Consider the following 17,085-nt stretch of genomic DNA (forward strand, 5'->3'; position numbering starts at 1 on the left):
AAAAACAATTGTAAGCGTTGCTCTTGACTGGTTTCCTGCTAATTTTAAAGTTAGTAGCAAGTAAGTTGTTTGGTGACCAGTGTTATGTACTAATTGAGCACGTGACTATGATATCAAAGTAGAGTGTTCTTTCCATCAGCCGCAGTTTGCTTGTTTGCTTGAAGTTTGTTAATTTGGTAGTGGCATATAAGCCATACTTTTTAGAGGCAAACTGACACTAGTCCGCGAAACAAAGTGGGAAATCAGGTGGAAATTATAACACATGAAATCCGTGCAACATTTAATGCAATGCGCTCAGCCAGCGAACTTTGACCTTAGTTTATGTAAACAACAGCGACCCGCCGACCTGACAGAAACTGGGGGCGCCCTGCTGGCACTGTTGTTGCAAAGCTGCTTACAACTTGGCTCGGGAGAAGAAATTTTGACTGGATTTTGCTACCATGTCACAAGAATCGAAGTCAAAAAGAGCCCGTTTGTCTGGGAACTCTCTCAATGGATGTCCTGGTGATTTTTCCCGGGTAAGTGACCTAGTTGACACATGTTAACAGTTACTTTTTATAAAATTGTACACGTTGTGCGATTGATAGAGTGTTCAGTTCAGGGATGTCAGGTGTAGCGGACAGGTGACAGGTGTATTCAGATGTTGATGTCAATAATGGATTGATGTACCACCCTCGTGGTCTGTTCGGGCTAGTTTAATTGCTCCATGGTTCAGGGAATCAATAATGTCAATAACAACACGAAGAAGGACATTAAACCATAGAGCAAGAAATAAACCTTGCAAAAATACTCTTGTTCTTAAAATAATTTTTGATTGTTTACAGTTGATGTTTGGCAATGCTTTACACCAATTTTATTCATATATTCGTTATTATAAGAAAGGTGGCACATCTCAAAACTTAAAAAATGTGAAAGTTTTCACACAAAATTAAAATAATCCCCAATAATAAAGATGACCAGTGCAGTACGTACCTTTCCTGCCAGAAAGACCCTGGAATCTACGTTTACAAGGTCACTCTTTGTGTAAACAAAGGTCTGTTCAATCAGCATATTTTTATATTTGAATAATTTTACCTTCTTGCTACAGGGATCGGGAAGATAGAAATACAAGCCTGGTGCTGGGCCGACTGAAGTGTTGTGCTTTAAACATTACAATGCAAAGTAAGGAGGTAAGAATGTGTCAGAGAAATTTGTATCTTTGCTGTTGTCTTTAAAACCTGATAAAGGTGATGAAGAGCTTGTGATTTTTGACAACTGACAGAACCCCACTTCAAATTCTGTTTCGGGAGAGAAAAGCCTCCTGAGTTAAAATTGTATTTGTTAGTAACGCTTCAATGTTTTTGACAAAAAATTCCTCCATATTTTTTAAAAACAATAATATATCATAATTTAAACACGTTTCTACTTTGTCAATAAAAACAGTTTGGAATTTGCAGTACCTCAAACCCTGCCAGATTTTGTAAACAATAGGGGCCTACTGCTACATGTTGTAGACTGTCGTATTACCCGTTATCAAGAGACGGCAAAGGAAACAGAAATTACAGTGTTGAACTGGCTGATCATTGAAAATGCTTTCTTGATGTGTAGTCCATTTTTGTAACTCTGTTTTGCAGATTGAATTAGTTTAAGGCCTGATCGAAAAAGTCATAATAAATTGTACAAATTACTGAGGTAGTTTTTATGTTGTACCTTTGTTGCTTAATTAATCTTTAATCAAATGGGTTAACTTAAACATATTATGCAGATAGAAGTCCTATATTATTATTTTCTTGTTTTTAGGTGATTCATTGGCATTGAATGGAGGCATGGCTGTGTTTCTCAGCCTGCTACTGGTATACCTTCAGGGGAGTTGGCTTGGATCCCTTTGGAATGCCAACCATAAAGAGACCATCGGATGATGATGGTAAGTTTGTTTTTAGTCATGGACAAAGATGAAATCAAGCATGCAACTTTTCAGCTGATCATTGCCCAATCTCATAAGCTGTTTAGCAGAAAATTATGCTTAGTAACTTCCTATGCTAAGCAAGAAATAAGTGGAGTACCAGCCACAGCAATGGTAAATGTACAGTAATTCTGCTAATGAAAAAAATTCTGTGCTTTATTAAAATTGGGGCCCCCAGATTATTTGTTTAAAAGTAAAATAGTGTTGTATAAGTTTAACGAGATGCCTGAGAAATAACTTGTAAAGAACATGGTCAGTTGCTTACACTTTTCTGTGTCATTTCTTGATCTTGGTGCCAGTAATCTGTGTGAGATATTCTTTTCACAAGTTTATAGACTGATTTGTACTTGACTCCCAAGGCTTTGAATTTATGGTATTAGAAATGTTGTGGGCTTTTTGCTCTGGATGTTAGATCGTTGTAAAAAATGGTCAGCCGCATTACACAAGAAGGACATGGTTAAAAATGCACTAGTCACAATTCTAACTATTTTTTTATTGTCGTAGAAGGATTGTGATGGGTAAAGGTTGATAAACTTTGAAGCCCTTTAGTTGCAAATACTTATCAACCTTTACCAATCTCAATCCTTCTACAAAAATAATTTATAGCTGAACTCCCCCTTAAATGAGTAGCCTGAAGACATATAATCATCAACAACCCATTGTTTTGATTTCTTTGACAGGGATGTAAGCTCCTGAAGGGTGCAACACTGGAAGAGACAAACCGTAATCTTGACGAGATAACAGACCTAGCTATGGAACTAATAGCAAAAACAGGTGTAAAACTTCTGTGGAATATCTGCAATCTCTTTGCCAATCCAAGGTTATTAGGGATTAAGATTGTTGGCACAAGAAGGATATGTAAAAAAAAAAAAAATATGAACGCAATTTTGTTTGCAAGCTGTTTTATTTGCTCATCGTTTTCGTTGGAAAATAAAGTTAGGGTAATGCATTGTATTATTCTAAGGATTGTACAATTGTTATGGAAGGAAACATTCACACAGATTCAAGGGAGCGATCATGCAAGCATTATGACATCACAAGTTGAAACGAGTCCTCACTGTTGTCTGAAGACTGAGTAGTGCATGTTTCCATCGTTTGACCGCAGCTATAGTGGCCGTTGCAAGGGGTCTATTCCATGCGAATGTAACAACTCATACAAATTCAATTTAACTTGTAGCCTTGCTCAAAGCAGTCGAATTATTCACTCCAAAAAAAAGACGACACGATGCCCCCGTACACTATCCGCATGCGGAGGCCGTCAGGCCGACAGCCTTGAAGGGTCTGTGTTGAAGCCACTGACCTCATTACTATAATAAGCGAAGAGTTCACACGGTCAGCTCATTACCATAATGCCCGCGAAAGACGAGACATGTTTACATCACACACTACCACCACGGCCGGACGCATGAGAGGGTCCAAAGGTCGTGATAAGGGAAGTGCGTGATTGGACGTCAAAATGAATAATTCATTTGCCTCACATCCTGTGTTGTCTGATAGGTCTGACGAAAAATATACATATTCATGATCTGCATACTAGCATATCCGAGAGCCCCCCCCCATTTTTTTCCACTTGTGGACATTTTTCAATACAACACATTAAACCCGGAAGTTACAGACCCGACAAGGCAGTCGACCCGACAAGGCAGTCGGCCTGACGGCCTCTGCATGCGGTTAGTGGTACGAGTGCGGATGACTTGTGTGCACAGTAGTCGTACGATGTGACAGTGTGTATACGGGTGGGTCATGCGGTGTGATCGCACGCACCACGCACAGGGTATACGGGTGGGTTTACAGCGGCGTATTTTCGGAGTCAATAATGCGACTGCCTTGAGCAAGGCTATTTAACTTGTAGTACCCTGATCATAAGGAAATTCAAGGAAATAAACTGCTCCTTTTCGTTAACTTCATATTCCCAAAATACTTTGACGAAGTCAGCAAAATCTGCTGTCTGTGCCTGGCCTGAAAATTATACAGAAAAGAATGATTGCAAAGAGGATTTCAGCAAAATAATTTGTCAGCCTCAGTGCTTCTAAACGAGATAATGTGGTAAAGGGGGTAATTTTATAAGTAAGTGGTTAATATTATGTCAAAATGTTGTTTACAAGTATTTACAAGAGTATTGGTACATCTATAAATTTTTCATATCAATTTATATTCCTGATTGTTATTTATACCGCTGATCTTTCAATAAACAACTTGAACACTAAAAAAATACAAGTGCATTGTTATTATTCAGAATGTCTTTGTGGTTCTAACAAAGCAATCCGGCAGCAAAAGTAATGTTAACATTTGGCTTTAAAACTATTTCAAAATTCTCAGAGTAATACTATAGAGAACTTATCAAATATAGCTGTGACAAAATGAAATAGCTGCGAAATATGCATTATTCCCGATGCTAACACAGACATGCTATATATTTGTTGGTATTCCATGAGCGCATGTGTGATAACAAATTTATCTGCGTGCAAACTTGACCCAAAGCTTAAAGTGCAATACAGAAATAGAACAGCAGGATATAACAGTGTGACATTGGCTGGTGTTTATATATCTTCAAGTACGCGCTAATCCTCCAATCAGATTTGCAGAATGGAGTAGTGATAAAAACCTATAATGCACGGCTAATATCACTACCTGCGTCTTGTGTGTTCTATGTTTTGCGCCAAGTTTGCTTGAAGAAAAATATGTGATCACACTCGCGCTCTTGGAAATAGCGAAAATAAAGCGCATCTGAGTCACAAATCCAACTTGACCTTCGGCCTCGTTGGATATGGGACGCAGAAGCGCTATATTTTTCCGTATTCCACCACTCGCACTTGTGTGATAACTTATAACATCACACCCTTGTTGCTATGGTTTGACCAATCAGAAGCAAGGATTAAAGTTTGCTCGAAGATAAAGTAATATTTAACCTTGATGAATACCACAAAGAAATTCCACAACATTTTAAAGTTTCTGTTTAAAGTTAAACCTCTAAATCTGCACTACATAATTGTGGACTTAAAGTGTACTTTTCACTTATGCTTTGATGAAAAACATAATTATTATTACATATTCCATATTACATATTATATATTACATATATTAAAAAATAAAGTACCTCTTTTTTCAAGACAAGTTTTTGTCGTTTACAGAATTTTCATAAAAATTTGACCTTTTCGGGTAAAAAAACAAAACCTAGGAACTTATCTCAAAAGAAAACACAATGTCTTCCCCCTTGACTTGGTTAAGATAAAGGTTTAAAAAAACCAGAAAAAAACATTAACCTTATTTCACAAGTTCTCAAACTCAATTTCATGACCAACAGTTTAAACAAGTCAAGTGCGTATTTTAATGCCTCTTTCCTTGAAGTCTCAATCTAATGAACCCATAACACACATCATTATTTTTCTTATGATTCAGATTCGCTTCAGTGAGTCATTCTATTTCATTTATAGGCATTTGAAGAGATTGTATGTGAACCTACAGGAGCTGTGATTAGTACAATACATTTTGAGAAACATTTCACTTGGAAGTGATACGATTTTTATCGGAAAAGATATCACTTTCATCCACAAAATTTAAATATAAAAAGCATCACCGTGGTAATGCCTCTCAGATTGCGTATTGTGTTCCTTTAAGGAGTATTCTTCTGCGTGAATATTCGCTTGGACTGTTCAATGTTGATTCAACGGAAAACAAATTTGAAACCAATTTTCATGAGCCGGATGTTAAAAGTTAATGTACTTTTGTTGAAATTGGGCGGGAAAAACTATTTTAAGAAATGTATAATACAATGTCCTCTCTGTTTGCTGTTAACCCCAAATATTGTAACAACAAAACTTAATTAATTTTAAGTTGGCACAGACAACATGAAGTAAATAACAAATCCTTGTGTTTATTATCATATGATATATTTATTATTATCATGAAGCAACACATTTGAATCAGAATTATAAACATAATCATAATATCTCAAATTCGCATTGGATGGGCGGTATTTAAGTTCAGTACAGTTTTTGCAGTAAAATATACACACAAATGTCACAGGGAGCATTTATATACAAAAATATTTACAAGTATGGTATTCTACATGACTAAGACAAAAACTTTAAACTCAGTTATCCTTAAACATGGACGGAAATGGGGTATCAAAATGGACGGAAGTTGTTTGAAAAAGCACTCCTAGCAAACCAAAACCAAACCCCAATAGGAGACTCCTAAATTTGGTGGAAGCAAATTTAAAAACGATGCAAGTTGGCCTGTAGTTTTTTCTTGTTCGTGTATAAAAAGTTTGACCGTTTATTTGTATTTTTGTCAGAGACCAATCTTTTCACCAGACAGGCAAGAAGCAGAACAAACAAAAGCAAACGTCTGAACAAAAAAAACCTGGTTTCTATCCTTTATAAATGAAGATTTTTATACAATAACAGTAGCAAGTGAAACTTTCATTTCAAAGGGCAGTAGCATTTTTGAGTTTAAAAAAATCGGAGCGGATTACATGTAATTCCAGGCAGAAATTATAATCTCTAGGAAGACACAATTAAGAGAAACATTACTGCAGTAACGCTTTTCTCATTTTGGGGGATAAAAACAAAACCACATAACTTTGAAGTGATAAGTTTCTCAAAATGCTTTATACTATGGAAAGCTGCTGTACTTTTAACCAACTAAGTTTGTTATTGCCATTAACTTACAGAGCGATTACCAAACACAAACCTTCTCTAATGAAAGTGCCAGTGAGTTCCTCTTTAATTCAGTGAAAGTTGGCACTAGATTAGTCATACATTTTCCTTGAAAATTAGAATGTTGGAATGACTCGAATTCTGCACCATTAAGCCAACTTTTTTTAAAGTTACATGGAAGAGTAAACACATTAAATAGCAAGTTCAATGTCAATGTGATACCAGGGCCTGAATTAACCTACAAATATTTGAAGTTGTAATCAAAATCTTTGACAGAAACTAAAAAACTCTTTCTGTCGTACCCAAACAGATATTTTACCCCATAAACCTTCCCTCCTCTGACACTAAATACACTACCCTAATAACCAAGTTTGAAGGTTCAAATTATTCAAACGAAACCATAAACAAATAGTAGACCTGGGTAAAAAACCATGTGTAAATCTCGTTTGTGGGAGTGTTGGCTCTGAAAAGACGTTTCAAACAGTAAACTCTTCAGGAGAATGCTCGACTACTGGTGGAACTAAAGAAATCTTTCTGATGGTATCCAGTGGTTGCTGTTTAATTACTCCTCAATACCTCCCCCTCCTCCTCTGACACCAAAAACACCACCCCTCATATCCCAGTCTGAAGGTCCAAGTTATCCAAATGAAGTTGTATTAACAAATCAACAATTGACATGGACTTAAGAACTCTTCCTAAAGGTATCCAAGTGGACCTTTACTCCCCTATACCTCCCCTCCTCTGACACCCCCAAACCACCCCTCATATCCTAGTCTGAGGGCCCAAATTATCCAAATGAAAATGAAACAAAATGGTTGACAGGGACTAAATAACTCTTTCTGATGGTAACCAAGTGGTTATATTTACTCCCCTTTATCTCCCTATCCTCTGCTGACAGCAACAAAAACACCCCTTTATATCCCGGTCTGAAGGTCCAAATTATCCAAGTCATCCCTCAGGTGATCAATGAAGTTGTTGATCTCCTTGACTCGATCCCTGTTCCTTGTGACCTCTTCCTCCTGGTGGATGCGCTCCATGAGTGCAGCCAACCAACCGTTGGCCCTCTGGATTATGTCGTCTTCTCGATTGTCGATCTTTAACATGTGGGTGTCGTGCGAGGCGCTGACGGCATTGGTGATGGTATCCTTGTCAACCAACAACTGCAAATTTTATAAAAGTAATAACAATTTATTTCACTTCTGGCCAAGCTGCTTGGGCAACCCATTGGCAACCTTACAATAAATGTACCCTGTTCACTTCCCCTGTGACAATAAACATTCTCTCCCCCCCCCCCCCCTCAATGTTGATGGGAACGCATACCTCGCAAGGGAAGCCAACATTGAAAGGGTGCAGGGGGCCCATTGAGATATGGCCAGGACTGTAGGTTCTTATGTAGTACTTTATCAGCCCCCTAAGGGCGTATTAAAGTCCTCAAGTGCTTCATTATTTTCTTGCAGTTGTCTGGATACACCAAGCAAGGATACTGGTCTTTGACAATAAGCCATTTACAAGTTAAATTTGAATAATGTCTGGTACAATGACTTGCTTAGTTACAATACACCCTTACATTTGAATTCCTCAGACTATCGAGACAATTGCTATGCCACACGATTTTAGGGGCAAGCTTTTGCATAGCAACTTCCAGGATGAGCAAACCCTGATATGCCATACCCACATCCATTCAGAATTGTGGGTGTTCACCGTCTCTTACACAACTACGCAAAAGCTTGCCCCTAATCACGTGCCAACTGTCTCGTTAGTCTGAGGAATTCAAATGTAAGCGGTGCATCATAACTAAGCGAGTCATTGTACCAGACATTATTCAAAACTAACTCGCAAATGGCTTATTCCCAAACATGTGTACAGTGCCTTTAATACAAATATGAGGAGTTAGGATCAAAGACTTACCAGTCTGAGCTCTTCAGGTATCTCGTCATCCAGTTCATTCTTGACATATTTCTCCAGGGTGATAATGGCAATCTCTAAGATGCGCTCATGATGGATATTCTCCAAGTCACGTATCTGGGATATTGTGCTTTGAAGTCAAGGAGGTCAAAAATATTGCTTTTTACTTAAATTGTTTGGAAGCCTAGTCAACCATCGCCACCACGGTATTCAACACAACATTGCCTTCTGCGTTTTCGCTATAGTGTCACCGGTTCCCCTCTGCGCTTTATACATGGTCATGAGGCTCGTTCCAAATGGTCGACCACAGTAGTAAACCAATGGTCGACCAGCCTGGGTTTGAGCCACAATAGTAAACCTTTAGTTAACCATGGTGCACATCCGAACTTCCTCTAACTTTGAACTTTGGTGAGTGAATATGAATAAGTTGTTTTTATTTTACTGAAAAACAATGTTTGCTTGTTTTGACACCACCTCGCCTCTAAAAAGGAAGAAATTTTTTGAAAGGATATAGTCCTTGAACCTGCTCTACAAAGATGGCCACCATGTCCGCCATTGCTCTCTCAAAATCTCTGATGGTGTCCTGATGTAAAGAAGAAAATAATGCAGAAACTAAAATCAATCAATCATTCAAAATCAAATTATAAAGCGCCTAAATCAAAGCTTTGCTCAAAGGCACTGAGCCACAGAAGAAAGTAATTGATGGATAGGCCTCCTGAACCAATGGGCCTTCAGAAGTGTCCCGAATGTGTTGAAGGAGGATGTGTCCCTGCTGTGATTTGGAAGTTTTATTCCAGAGTTTGGGTCCATATACTGAAAAGGCTCTTTCAGCAAAAGTGATGTGGCTAGACATTAGTCTAAACCAGTTGTTATAAATTGGCAAATGTTTAGGTTCTAAATTTTGTTAAGAAATCAGGAAACAACAAATGAAAAAACTTAGCATAACAGGCTTCTTAATCTGGCGAAACATTTGATCAAATTCAACAAAATTTTAGTTTTTGAAGTCAGCTTTGAAGTAACCACTACACCATCGAGCTAGCCCAGTGACAAGAGGTAGTTTGAATCCAATGTTTCAGCAGCGGCTACAACTCCCATACGCAACAATTTCATTTTATGATTGCTCTTCTTGTTTCTAAATGCATAAACAAAACCACTCCTCGTTACATTACACTCCTCCACGATTTCTTCGGTCCACACTTGACATCACTCGCTTGAATGTTCACCGAGCAAACAAAGTTCTTGGTCAAAAGGTATTCAGTGTCGCTGGGCCAATGATTTGGAAAAATCTTCCAACTGTCTTTAGGGAATCTAATTCTTCATCTAAATTTCATAAAGTTCTTTGGGGTTGAACAAAGAATTGACTAGACTGGGATTCGAACCAACGACCTGCGGATGAACGTGCCGGCGCTCTATCAACTGAGATATCTATAGCCCTATGTTGGAGGTGTCCCTATTTTGTCAATGTCTTTGTCCGAGGGTGCCAGTCAGAAGGTTTAACGTCTCTCATTACCTCTAGCTGGTCCACTAGCTGAAGCTCAAAGCCCATCAGGTTATCCCAGAGCTTAGTCACCTCATTGTTGAACTCCTGCACCTTATTCTCCAGCATCTTGGGATCGGTGATGACAGCAAAGTCACCAAACACCTGAGAGAGAAAATCAAAGCATTTAAGGCACTGGACACTATTGGTAATTACTAAAAATAACTTTTAGCATAAAAACTTACTTGGATAACAAGCAATGAATAATAATAGTAATAACAAATTCTTTTAAGGCGCATTTCACAATAACCGTATCAATGCGCTTTACATTAGTGCCCTGGTCATAGGGCCAATAACATCCCTTTTTAATGTTTCTCAGCTCCCTGGGGAGTATACAGCCCTGAGCTGCCTATAAGGCGCTTGTGGCTTTTTAATACACAATATCAACCTCTACCCTCACAGGTACCTATTTACCCCTAGGTGAAGAGTAGCAATTATAGTGAAGTATCTTGCTCAAGGACACAAGTTTCACGACCGGGATTCAAACCCACACTCTGGTGACTGCACCAGAACATGCTCTTAACCACTCGGCCATGACACTCTATGAAGAGCTGTTTATAGTATAAAACATTATGAGAAACGGCTCCCTCGAAGTAATACAGTTCTTTTCTAAGACGTAGGCCTCCTCATGTAAATGCCATTCATTTCTATTTTTTGCAGTTTGGGTCAATGTCATCCCTCCATCTTCTTCTCTGTCTATCTATTTTCCTTTTCCCTCTCCTTGGTTGCCAATCCATGTTTCTTGTTGTTCATCTATTGTCATTTATTCAGGCAGTGTGTCCAGCCAATCTCAATTTAGCTTGTTTCATTGTCCTTATGTAGTTTATATTGCAACCCATAGGAAGTGAAGTTTATATCCAGTTGAGCCACTGTACCTTTTTCTTGTATTTATTGAACTGCTCTATCTTAACGATGCCCATATCTTTGTTCTCCACCTTGGCCTCCTTGACGCAGGCATAGAATTCATCCACCTCTCTCTGCCTCTTGGCATGCTCCTGTAGGCCGAGCTCGAAGACCTGTTTGCAGATAGCGACCATCTTCTCTTTGAACGTGAAGCAAGAGTCAAGGAGAAAGTCTTGGAAAAATGAAAACAAGTACCGGTAACAAGTTTTCCATGCATTAATTTGGTTGGTAACTTGCACCTCATTAACCATTAGATTTAAACTAGTTTATGCTTAAACATTTGATTGGTAACTAGTTTCTGATTACACTTGTCCATACAGAAGATACACCAGTAAGTCAGCTAGCACCTAATTCCTCAATTTAAGTTGTTTTTGGTTCAACAAAGAAAATTAACTAGAACTGGACTTGAACAGGCGGCCTCTACCGACATAGATATCTAGCCCTTATGTTGGCTGTCTCCCTGATATCACAATGACTAGAATAAATATTGTCATCTAGTTATATTACTGAACCACAATTTTTTGATTTGTGCAATTCATAATCATAGACGTTAAACCAATGTTTGTATGAGACAGATTGCTTGTTGCCAGCTTGGTGTTTATATTCCCTTCTGGGAGTTTGCCGAGTTCCCTTGATGGGAAGATCATCTAAACAAACAAACAAAATGTTGTCAGCATATTTTTGGGGGGTGTAAGTCAGAAGACATTCAACCTGTAACGGCTGTATAACCAGGCATCACACCCAAGTTTAGGGTACAACCTGGAATGCAGCAGAAGAGGGATTACCTGGCGTGTCATGGCCTAGCAGTTAAGAGAGCATCGAATTAAAACTCTGGTGTTTCTGATCAGGGGAGTGTGGGTTCAAGTCCTAGTCATGACACCCGTGTCCTTGAGCAAGACACTTAATGATGCATCGTCCTTTGGATGGGACGTAAAGCTGTTGGTCTTGTGTGTTGTGTAATGCATGTTCCCCCCCGGGAATTTACGAAAAGAGAAGGGAGTTCATCCCAATGTTCAGGGTTTGATTGGCAGCATATTGTGCCACAGGACCTTGTTAACCATTACATGGTGCTCTGTAAAAAGAGAAGGTCTCATAGTTCAAACGTAGTCCGACATACCTTGCAGGCACCTTGAGCGTTACTGAGTGACGGATATGCGCGCTATGTAAGAAGCCAGTATGAGAATTTTTTTTAAATTTTATTATGGTATAAAGTTATCAAAGGATATACAACAAGCAGTTCATCAACGCCTGGAAGAGCTCCTAGCTTGGGAGCCTCTGGGTCATCAGTGAACATGCTGTCAAATAGATGTGGCCCATCGAGATTCTCTACATAGGCATCCTGCAGTAAAGAAACATTGCAAGTAAATCATTAATTCAGTGTGGGAGATTCACTGCACTGAAAAAGGACCTGGGTCCATTTCACAAAAATTAAGGACTAGTCCTAACTTACGACAAGTCCTAGGAGATATTACAAACTTAAGGCTAGTCCTAAGTTAGTAACCCTGGGCATGATTTCACAAACTGACAAAGAACTAAGATTTATCGATTAAGAATTCACTCCAGGTCAGTGAAGTTAATAATGAGAAACCACTAAGCGAATGTACCTGCTGATTCCTTACCTCCCGCCCAGGAAGTAGTTTTTAAGCAGCACAGGGCTTTTTGGTCTTCTTTCTGAAGTTAAGGACTGGGATAGCAGTTGTTCTTAAAGGAACACGTTGCCTTGGATCGGACGAGTTGGTCTATAAAAAGCGTTTGAAACCGTTTATTCCCCCCATTTGTAGACAACAAACTCTTGAACTTTTCTTGTTCGTTTTGGGAGGACAAAAAGATGGACTTGGAAAGTTCTTGGAATGATATATACAAGGACAACCTACCTTCTGCCTTGAGAATAATTTGTCTCTCTCCTCTTGTGTGATACGTTTGTTTTCTACTGCCGTCTCATCAGCCACTAGCTCCTCAATGGCATAGCGATACTGTTCCATGGCTGCCGTCCTCTAGATTGGAGCAAATCAAACACTTCTGTCAATAACTTAAACTAATAATAGTTAACACTAAACATTCAGTTTTTGTCAACTACAAAAACCAGGTGTCCGTGAGTGATGTCATCAAATTATGATTTAACAAAACATTTTACCTTATCAACCCAATGTGCTTTCCACTGTAAAACATTTACATTTCGGTTTGAACTTCTTCTCTAGCACATTTCATCATACCTGTATCATTGTGCTCCACATTAGTGCCCTGTTTATTGGGTCAATAGCATTCCTTTAATCTTTCTCATCTCCCTGATACATCAGGTGTTTATTCATTTTTTTAAAATGGCACCCTCAAGAGTCCTTTTTCCATTCTAAAACTGTGTGCGGTGTGATCTTTATTTTTTTCATTTTACAAATATTTCATACTGAGAGAATGAAAGATTTAATAGCAAAAAGTTACCGTATTTTGATCGATCAATCTGAAGTCTAGATAGACGAGCGTAGGTACATGCGCAACGACAAAAGGTTTGTAGTTGTCATCTTCGCAGAATGGATTGCCACCGAGGTTCAGGGTCTGCAGATTCTTAAACTTCCGCAGGTAGACCAGCTGCAAAGTGTCAAGAAGTTTTTTAAAAGCTTGTAAACTGAATGTTATTGAACAAAAATAATTTCGACAAAATGACACACAAACACTTGTCTATCGTTTAGCATTGCTCAACCACACCCAAATTACCTTGGACCGATTTCACAAAAATATTGTTTCTAACTTAGGATAAATCCTAGAATTTTGGACGAGTCCTAGCCTAACCCTGATCCTTTGTAAGACCAATTCCTATGACATGTAGGATCGATTTCACAAAACCCATCAAAGCAGGATGAGTCCCAAGTGATATAAAACCACAAACAAATTCTCGGACAAGGCTGAAAATGCTTTTGCAACTGCTTTTTGATGCCTGTATCGCCTGGTTAATCAAACGGTTGATAATGATTTGCACATCTTGGATCATGTACTCTCCTACAGAAAAAACAGACTGCGTAGGCCATTTTCTCTTCTTTAGTGGCGACAAATGTCAATGATTGCGGCTGATGTAAGACCTTTTTGGGTGAAAAATCAATGTGTGTGTGTTTGAATAAAGCCCTCTTAGGTATATTATGGATGTTGATACTCAATACGTACATTTTCCAGATTACCAAGGTTGTTGTTTCCTATGGAGAAGACATGTAGTCTTGTGAGCTGGTCCATATTCTCCAGTGAACTGATTCTATTGTTGTAGAGTGTCAAATCTTCCAGCTTCGGCAAATGGTCAAGTCCATCAATCACCTCAATGTTGTTGAAGGACAAATCTACAGAAAAAATTCAAGTTGGATTATGAGTATGTGATGCTATGAACCGCACCGTAGCCTCCGTTCCTCTGACACAAGTCTTCTTCAAGTGCCCCTCTCACATGACTCCTGGGGAAAATATATCTTTCTCTAGGTCTAGTCCTTCCCTATGAAACTCACTACCCATCAAACTGAGAAGAGAGACTTCCTGTCTCTCTTCCAAGAATGAACTCAAACCCCATCTCTTTAAAGCTGTTTCACCTATTTTGTACAGTAAATAGTTCCCAGATGTCAGCTAAAATAGGGTTTTCTGCATCAGGAGTGTCACTTTGTGAAAGACATGGCGCATTATACATGTAAGTCTCCATTATTTAAATTATTATGTTGATACACAGACAGCAGTGTTGTAAGAATCGAGTTCGGCCTTGGTCTAAAAATCAGTATCGGCCTAAAGACAACCTGAGGGTATAATTATACTTGCAAAAAACATGATTCCAAGATTTGTAGCTATTGTAACAATGTACACTCACCCAGCCACACCAGGTTTGACAGTGTTTTCAGGCCCTCAATTCTCTCTATGATATTATTATCCAACTGAAGTTTGACCAGGTTGTTGAACTGCCAGAGATTATCCACCTTCAAAATATCTGCGGATGGTCAATAAATACAAAGATAAATAGGGTGCACTCGATTAGCTTCTGACCCAGGGCTCGATTTCACAAAGCACTATAATGCATCTTACATGTATGTCATTATAACATACCATTCTGTTGTGACATCACACTTTTCCAAGGAATTTTCTCCTTGGTAAAGGGCACCCTATATGCATGCATGACGTCATAATTCTTACCCAACATGAGGCTATAGACGCACGCCCGCCAGCACTTGCAGTGGCTGCGCCTTTGGTCTGGTTTTGGGTTTGAATTGTGACGCACTCATGCATAGATATTAAGAGAGGTGTATGAGGAAATTGTAAGTTTTGACTGTAGTATTTTAAGGGCACCACAGCAACGACCAAGGTTTCAAGGTGAATGGAGGCATTATTCTTTGCTGCCTCCTGAAAGTATCAGGCCTGCACGTTTAATTGATCCGCATAAAACATCATCGTTTGATTGATCTAAAAAATATCATAACATATCCAGTAGTTTTTTTTATAATTATTGATTTTATTGAAAGAGTAATTACAATCCAGCTGTAAAATTGCTCATATGACATATAACTATAGTGTATTTTTGCCTGCTAGAGAATGCCCTGCAATGTACAACAACTACAACAATTAATATTCTTTATCCCGATGCAAATTCAACATCTATTTAAATACAACAAGGTCACTTCTGTTTGCTCCTTTTCGAAACTCACTTTTGAAGTCAAGTCTGAGCTGTGTCACATCTGTGAAGTCGATGCCTTCCTGTTTAGCGATTCGTCCAGCTTCATCCTTGGGTCCTTGCTCCTCTACTGCCTTTTGTAGCATGTCTTCATCAATGACAGCAGGCTCCACAGTGTCATAGAGACGACTCATTGTTGGCGACAATTTGTTGGTTTGTCTTCTTACCGTCTTTAAACTGTTGAAGGAAAAAGTTCTTTTATAAATTATTAAAACAGTTTATTAGGCTACCTAAGTTGTACGTTTGATGTTGAAAATGACATGAAAGATGACTCATTGTGGGACCTGGATCAAACTTAATAGCTTTGTTGGTTGGTCGTCCAAAAGTGTTGGAACTGTTGGATGCAGTTCACTTCTCATATTTCCTAAATGTTGCAGTTTGATAAGGAAAATGACAAAAATGTATGTTTTGAAAGCTAATTTTTACGAAGTTATGAGTCTGTGTTGCAGGATTAGTTATAAAGTTTGATTAAATTTTAGTGATCTTCACAGATACTCTATAGAATATACAGCATCCTGTTCACAGGGCAAATTGGTTAAGTTTGAACATGCGTTGCCATCTGCAACTCGGCATCGGAACATCCACGCCCAAAAGAGTTTCTAATTAGCTCAAACAAAGTAAAACTCAAAGAGTTTGTATACATGATATTGATACAGCAAGGTGAAAAAAACAAATGTTGAAACTGAATGCTTGAACTTGATGACGACAATACAATGTCAATTTAATGAGCGTGACACGAAGGTCACGATTTTTAACTTCTCCTTCTTACGTAAGAACATTTTAATTGCTACTAGTAGGCCTACCTACCTAAAAAACAAACCTAGTTTTCTACACTGGCTTGGTGGCCCAGGCAAGGTTAGGGACTTCCACTGTTTCCAGCATGTCCCGCCCAGAGCAGAGGTTGGCAGGCAGGTTGGAATCCTCCGTTTTGCATACGAGGACACTAGTCCTATTCCTACTCTACCCCTGCCCCAGGGCAACAAATCCCCTACCGGTGATTCCCCCTGTCCTGTCTGTTAAGTGTGGGTATCGCTCAGTCATGTCAATGCTATCAATTAAATTCAAATTTCCATTCAATTTGGATTCCTGAGATTTTTACCGCTGGCAAACTGCAACTGCTGGCTGGGTAAACCTATTTTTCAGATCACAATGACAGAGCAAATAATAATAAATCAGTCCGAATACCTCTAAAGAAATTAAGTAAAGTTAATTGTTCAGATTCACCTCAGAATGAAGAGAAATCCCACGTCAAAACACAGCAAAAGTTGCAGAATCCCTCACACTGAATCAGTTGTCAAGGAACACTACCCAGAGTTCAACTCGAAGGACAAAGGTCAAACTGTATTTAAATTACTCTATAAATAGCTTATTACGTACTCGCAATCAGTCTGTTTTGAGGTCACTCGTTGGTACCCGCTCATAAACTTTGTAGTGCACCATTCCCAGTGCATTT

At 38.7% G+C, this 17,085-nt stretch overlaps 1 protein-coding gene and 1 long non-coding RNA gene across 2 annotated transcripts; one reads left to right on the forward strand and one right to left on the reverse strand.

The window, feature by feature from the left end:
• Positions 1-376: 376 nt before the first annotated feature.
• LOC117292948 lies at positions 377-3,204 on the forward strand. The gene is made up of 4 exons (XR_004519337.1): positions 377-518; positions 1,088-1,169; positions 1,780-1,903; positions 2,623-3,204. It is a non-coding gene; the product is annotated as an uncharacterized LOC117292948 (long non-coding RNA).
• A 1,350-nt stretch (positions 3,205-4,554) lies between these two features.
• On the reverse strand, positions 4,555-16,932 carry LOC117292212 (dynein regulatory complex subunit 3-like). The gene is made up of 12 exons (XM_033774176.1): positions 16,857-16,932; positions 15,607-15,809; positions 14,778-14,894; positions 14,102-14,268; positions 13,385-13,531; positions 12,823-12,942; positions 12,175-12,287; positions 10,921-11,095; positions 10,019-10,150; positions 9,021-9,091; positions 8,512-8,635; positions 4,555-7,763 (listed from the first exon to the last, which is right to left on the reverse strand). The coding sequence occupies exons 2-12, from the start codon at positions 15,764-15,766 to the stop codon at positions 7,518-7,520; spliced, it is 1,572 nt and encodes a 523-aa protein (XP_033630067.1). The 5' UTR covers positions 15,767-15,809; positions 16,857-16,932; the 3' UTR covers positions 4,555-7,517.
• Between the last annotated feature and the right edge of the window lie 153 nt (positions 16,933-17,085).

Source organism: Asterias rubens, chromosome 7, assembly GCF_902459465.1.
Source record: "Asterias rubens chromosome 7, eAstRub1.3, whole genome shotgun sequence".
Classification (NCBI taxonomy): Eukaryota; Metazoa; Echinodermata; class Asteroidea; order Forcipulatida; family Asteriidae; genus Asterias; species Asterias rubens.

Excerpts from the sequence above, each read along its gene's own strand:
- LOC117292212 (XM_033774176.1), bottom strand. The coding sequence starts at position 15,766 with ATGAGTCGTCTCTATGACACTGTGGAGCCTGCTGTCATTGATGAAGAC. Across the intron at positions 14,269-14,777 it reads GTCAAACCTGGTGTGGCTGG|ATTTGTCCTTCAACAACATT; the intron begins GTGAGTGTACAT and ends TTTTTTCTGTAG. Across the intron at positions 9,092-10,018 it reads AGCTAGTGGACCAGCTAGAG|GACACCATCAGAGATTTTGA; the intron begins GTAATGAGAGAC and ends TCTTTACATCAG.